Raw genomic sequence first — 6,166 nt, 5'->3', positions numbered from 1 at the left:
GTGTGTCTCTCTAGGCGTGGCTGGCTGAGTGTGTCTCTCTAGGCGTGGCTGGCTGAGTGTGTCTCTCTAGGCGTGGCTGGCTGAGTGTGTCTCTAGGCGTGGCTGGCTGAGTGTGTCTCTAGGCGTGGCTGGCTGAGTGTGTCTCTCTAGGCGTGGCTGGCTGAGTGTGTCTCTCTAGGCGTGGCTGGCTGAGTGTGTCTCTCTAGGCGTGGCTGGCTGAGTGTGTCTCTCTAGGCGTGGCTGGCTGAGTGTGTCTCTCTAGGCGTGGCTGGCTGAGTGTGTCTCTCTAGGCGTGGCTGGCTGAGTGTGTCTCTCTAAGCGTGGCTGGCTGAGTGTGTCTCTCTAGGCGTGGCTGGCTGAGTGTGTCTCTAGGCGTGGCTGGCTGAGTGTGTCTCTAGGCGTGGCTGGCTGAGTGTGTCTCTCTAGGCGTGGCTGGCTGAGTGTGTCTCTAGGCGTGGCTGGCTGAGTGTGTCTCTCTAGGCGTGGCTGGCTGAGTGTGTCTCTCTAGGCGTGGCTGGCTGAGTGTGTCTCTCTAGGCGTGGCTGGCTGAGTGTGTCTCTAGGCGTGGCTGGCTGAGTGTGTCTCTAGGCGTGGCTGGCTGAGTGTGTCTCTAGGCGTGGCTGGCTGAGTGTGTCTCTAGGCGTGGCTGGCTGAGTGTGTCTCTCTAGGCGTGGCTGGCTGAGTGTGTCTCTCTAGGCGTGGCTGGCTGAGTGTCTCTCTAGGCGTGGCTGGCTGAGTGTGTCTCTAGGCGTGGCTGGCTGAGTGTGTCTCTAGGCGTGGCTGGCTGAGTGTGTCTCTAGGCGTGGCTGGCTGAGTGTGTCTCTCTAGGCGTGGCTGGCTGAGTGTGTCTCTAGGCGTGGCTGGCTGAGTGTGTCTCTAGGCGTGGCTGGCGTGTCTCTCTAGGCGTGGCTGGCTGAGTGTGTCTCTAGGCGTGGCTGGCTGAGTGTGTCTCTCTGCGTGGCTGGCTGGGTGTGTCTCTCTAGGCGTGGCTGGCTGAGTGTGTCTCTCTAGGCGTGGCTGGCTGAGTGTGTCTCTCTAGGCGTGGCTGGCTGAGTGTGTCTCTAGGCGTGGCTGGCTGAGTGTGTCTCTCTAGGCGTGGCTGGCTGAGTGTGTCTCTCTAGGCGTGGCTGGCTGAGTGTGTCTCTCTAGGCGTGGCTGGCTGAGTGTGTCTCTCTAGGCGTGGCTGGCTGAGTGTGTCTCTCTAGGCGTGGCTGGCTGAGTGTGTCTCTCTAGGCGTGGCTGGCTGAGTGTGTCTCTCTAGGCGTGGCTGGCTGAGTGTGTCTCTCTAGGCGTGGCTGGCTGAGTGTGTCTCTCTAGGCGTGGCTGGCTGAGTGTGTCTCTCTAGGCGTGGCTGGCTGAGTGTGTCTCTCTAGGCGTGGCTGGCTGAGTGTGTCTCTCTAGGCGTGGCTGGCTGAGTGTGTCTCTCTAGGCGTGGCTGGCTGAGTGTGTCTCTCTAGGCGTGGCTGGCTGAGTGTGTCTCTCTAGGCGTGGCTGGCTGAGTGTGTCTCTCTAGGCGTGGCTGGCTGAGTGTGTCTCTCTAGGCGTGGCTGGCTGAGTGTGTCTCTCTAGGCGTGGCTGGCTGAGTGTGTCTCTCTAGGCGTGGCTGGCTGAGTGTGTCTCTCTAGGCGTGGCTGGCTGAGTGTGTCTCTCTAGGCGTGGCTGGCTGAGTGTGTCTCTAGGCGTGGCTGGCTGAGTGTGTCTCTAGGCGTGGCTGGCTGAGTGTGTCTCTAGGCGTGGCTGGCTGAGTGCGTCTCTAGGCGTGGCTGGCTGAGTGTGTCTCTCTAGGCGTGGCTGGCTGAGTGTGTCTCTAGGCGTGGCTGGCTGAGTGTGTCTCTAGGCGTGGCTGGCTGAGTGCGTCTCTAGGCGTGGCTGGCTGAGTGTGTCTCTCTAGGCGTGGCTGGCTGAGTGTGTCTCTAGGCGTGGCTGGCTGAGTGTGTCTCTAGGCGTGGCTGGCTGAGTGTGTCTCTCTAGGCGTGGCTGGCTGAGTGTGTCTCTAGGCGTGGCTGGCTGAGTGTGTCTCTAGGCGTGGCTGGCTGAGTGTGTCTCTAGGCGTGGCTGGCTGAGTGTGTCTCTAGGCGTGGCTGGCTGAGTGTGTCTCTAGGCGTGGCTGGCTGAGTGTGTCTCTCTAGGCGTGGCTGGCTGAGTGTGTCTCTAGGCGTGGCTGGCTGAGTGTGTCTCTAGGCGTGGCTGGCTGAGTGTGTCTCTCTAGGCGTGGCTGGCTGAGTGTGTCTCTAGGCGTGGCTGGCTGAGTGTGTCTCTAGGCGTGGCTGGCTGAGTGTGTCTCTCTAGGCGTGGCTGGCTGAGTGTGTCTCTCTAGGCGTGGCTGGCTGAGTGTGTCTCTAGGCGTGGCTGGCTGGGTGTGTCTCTAGGCGTGGCTGGCTGAGTGTGTCTCTCTAGGCGTGGCTGGCTGAGTGTGTCTCTAGGCGTGGCTGGCTGAGTGTGTCTCTAGGCGTGGCTGGCTGAGTGTGTCTCTCTGGGCGTGGCTGGCTGAGTGTCTGTCTCTCTGGGCGTGGCTGGCTGAGTGTCTGTCTCTCTGGGCGTGGCTGGCTGAGTGTCTGTCTCTCTGGGCGTGGCTGGCTGAGTGTCTGTCTCTCTGGGCGTGGCTGGCTGAGTGTCTGTCTCTCTGGGCGTGGCTGGCTGAGTGTCTGTCTCTCTGGGCGTGGCTGGCTGAGTGTCTGTCTCTCTGGGTGTGGCTGGCTGAGTGTCTGTCTCTCTGGGTGTGGCTGGCTGAGTGTCTGTCTCTCTGGGTGTGGCTGGCTGAGTGTCTGTCTCTCTGGGCGTGGCTGGCTGAGTGTCTGTCTCTCTGGGCGTGGCTGGCTGAGTGTCTGTCTCTGGGCGTGGCTGGCTGAGTGTCTGTCTCTCTGGGCGTGGCTGGCTGAGTGTCTGGTGTCTGTCTAATGATGTGAATCATTATTTGACAAGGCTAGGCAGTGATGTGAATCATTATTTGACAAGGCTAGGCAGTGATGTGAATCATTATTTGACAAGGCTAGGCAGTGATGTGAATCATTATTTGGCAAGGCTTGGCAGTGATGTGAATCATTATTTGACAAGGCTAGGCAGTGATGTGAATCATTATTTGACAAGGCTAGGCAGTGATGTGAATCATTATTTGACAAGGCTAGGCAGTGATGTGAATCATTATTTGGCAAGGCTAGGCAGTGATGTGAATCATTATTTGACAAGGCTTGGCAGTGATGTGAATCATTATTTGACAAGGCTTGGCAGTGATGTGAATCATTATTTGACAAGGCTAGGCAGTGATGTGAATCATTATTTGACAAGGCTAGGCAGTGATGTGAATCATTATTTGACAAGGCTAGGCAGTGATGTGAATCATTATTTGACAAGGCTAGGCAGTGATGTGAATCATTATTTGGCAAGGCTAGGCAGTGATGTGAATCATTATTTGACAAGGCTTGGCAGTGATGTGAATCATTATTTGACAAGGCTTGGCAGTGATGTGAATCATTATTTGGCAAGGCTAGGCAGTGATGTGAATCATTATTTGACAAGGCTAGGCAGTGATGTGAATCATTATTTGACAAGGCTAGGCAGTGATGTGAATCATTATTTGACAAGGCTAGGCAGTGATGTGAATCATTATTTGACAAGGCTAGGCAGTGATGTGAATCATTATTTGACAAGGCTAGGCAGTGATGTGAATCATTATTTGACAAGGCTAGGCAGTGATGTGAATCATTATTTGATAAGGCTAGGCAGTGATGTGAATCATTATTTGACAAGGCTAGGCAGTGATGTGAATCATTATTTGACAAGGCTAGGCAGTGATGTGAATCATTATTTGGCAAATAATGAGACTGGTTGTTAGGGTAGACCTGGGGATGGTAGGATGAGACTGGTTGTTAGGGGAGACCTGGGGTAGGTAGGATGAGACTGAGGTTGTTCGGGGAGACCTGGGGAAGGTAGGATGAAACTGAGGTTGTTAGGGGAGACCTGGGGAAGGTAGGATGAGACTGGTTGTTAGGGGAGACCTGGGTATGGTAGGATGAGACTGAGGTTGTTAGGGGAGACCTGGGGAAGGTAGGATGAGACTGAGGTTGTTAGGGGGGACCTGGGGATGGTAGGCTAGGCAGTGATGTGAATCATTATTTGGCAAGGCTAGGCAGTGATGTGAATCATTATTTGGCAAGGCTAGGCAGTGATGTGAATCATTATTTGACAAGGCTAGGCAGTGATGTGAATCAATATTTGACAAGGCTAGGCAGTGATGTGAATCAATATTTGACAAGGCTAGGCAGTGATGTGAATCAATATTTGACAAGGCTAGGCAGTGATGTGAATCAATATTTGACAAGGCTAGGCAGTGATGTGAATCAATATTTGACAAGGCTAGGCAGTGATGTGAATCAATATTTGACAAGGCTAGGCAGTGATGTGAATCATTATTTGACAAGGCTAGGCAGTGATGTGAATCATTATTTGACAAGGCTAGGCAGTGATGTGAATCATTATTTGACAAGGCTAGGCAGTGATGTGAATCATTATTTGACAAGGCTAGGCAGTGATGTGAATCATTATTTGGCAAATAATGAGACTGGTTGTTAGGGTAGACCTGGGGATGGTAGGATGAGACTGGTTGTTAGGGGAGACCTGGGGTGGTAGGATGAGACTGAGGTTGTTAGGGGAGACCTGGGGAAGGTAGGATGAGACTGAGGTTGTTAGGGGAGACCTGGGGAAGGTAGGATGAGACTGGTTGTTAGGGGAGACCTGGGTATGGTAGGATGAGACTGAGGTTGTTAGGGGAGACCTGGGGAAGGTAGGATGAGACTGAGGTTGTTAGGGGAGACCTGGGGAAGGTAGGATGAGACCGGTTGTTAGGGGAGACCTGGGGAAGGTAGGATGAGACTGAGGTTGTTAGGGGAGACCTGGGGATGGTAGGATGAGACTGAGGTTGTTAGGGGAGACCTGGGGAAGGTAGGATGAGACTGAGGTTGTTAGGGGGACCTGGGGATGGTAGGATGAGACTGAGGTTGTTAGGGGAGACCTGGGGAAGGTAGGATGAGACTGAGGTTGTTAGGGAGACCTGGGGATTGTAGGATGAGACTGAGGTTGTTAGGGGAGACCTGGGGATGGTAGGATGAGACTGGTTGTTAGGGTAGACCTGGGGATGGTAGGATGAGACTGAGGTTGTTAGGGAGACCTGGGGAAGGTAGGATGAGACTGAGGTTGTTAGGGGAGACCTGGGGAAGGTAGGATGAGACCGGTTGTTAGGGGAGACCTGGGGAAGGTAGGATGAGACTGAGGTTGTTAGGGGAGACCTGGGGATGGTAGGATGAGACTGAGGTTGTGTGTATGGGACCTGGGGTAGGTAGGATGAGACTGAGGTTGTTAGGGGAGACCTGGGGATGGTAGGATGAGACTGAGGTTGTTAGGGGAGACCTGGGGATGGTAGGATGAGACTGAGGTTGTTAGGGGAGACCTGGGGAAGGTAGGATGAAACTGAGGTTGTTAGGGGAGACCTGGGGATGGTAGGATGAGACTGAGGTTGTTAGGGGAGACCTGGGGAAGCTAGATGAAGCAAACTTCTGGTTCAAGCTCTTTCCTCTGGTTCTTTAGGTACAGAATGTGGACCAGCTTAAACTGGAAAAAGTGGAGGCTGACTGGCACGAAGTAGAGGCAGAGAGAGAGGAAAGAGTGGAGGCTGACTGGCACGAAGTAGAGAGGCAGAGAGAGAGGAAAGAGTGGAGGCTGACTGGTACAAAGTAGAGGCAGAGAGAGAGGAAAGAGTGGAGGCTGACTGGTACAAAGTAGAGAGGCAGAGAGAGAGGAAAGAGGCTGTCTGGCACAAAGTAGAGAGGCAGAGAGAGAGGAAAGAGTGGAGGCTGACTGGCACAAAGTAGAGATGTGTGAGGTGTGTGTGTATGTCTCACCTGTAACACTGTGCTTGTGTGTGTGTTGGGGAAAGCAGTAGGTCGGTCCAGCCAGAGGATCAGACCCCTCCGAGAGAGACACTGACTCCTGGGCCTCCCGCTCCCTTCCTCCTCTACTCCTCCTCCTGTCCTCCCTCCACCCTCCTCCTCTTCCAGGCCCCACATGCGTCTCTGGTAGAGCCGGTACGCTGCCTTCAGGGAGAGAAACAGAGCTAACCACCTGGAACAGGAGAGAGAGGAGAGCGTGTTTAAAACAACTTCAAAAACAAAAC

General features: G+C 54.2%; 1 protein-coding gene across 50 annotated transcripts in view; it reads right to left on the bottom strand.

Moving 5' to 3' along the window:
• ino80 (INO80 complex ATPase subunit) overlaps window positions 1-6,166 on the bottom strand; it is a 122,097-nt gene that overhangs the window by 71,703 nt on the left and 44,228 nt on the right. For all 50 annotated transcript variants that reach the window (XM_052524268.1, XM_052524270.1, XM_052524271.1 and 47 more), the window contains exon 24: window positions 5,895-6,114. In XM_052524268.1, coding sequence (XP_052380228.1) covers window positions 5,895-6,114 — 220 coding nt within the window. The remainder of the gene's footprint in view (window positions 1-5,894; window positions 6,115-6,166) is intronic.

This window comes from Oncorhynchus keta, chromosome 8, assembly GCF_023373465.1.
Source record: "Oncorhynchus keta strain PuntledgeMale-10-30-2019 chromosome 8, Oket_V2, whole genome shotgun sequence".
NCBI lineage: Eukaryota > Metazoa > Chordata > Actinopteri > Salmoniformes > Salmonidae > Oncorhynchus > Oncorhynchus keta.
Note: the sequence above shows the minus strand (reverse complement) of the source record. Positions and strands in the feature narration are given on the sequence as shown.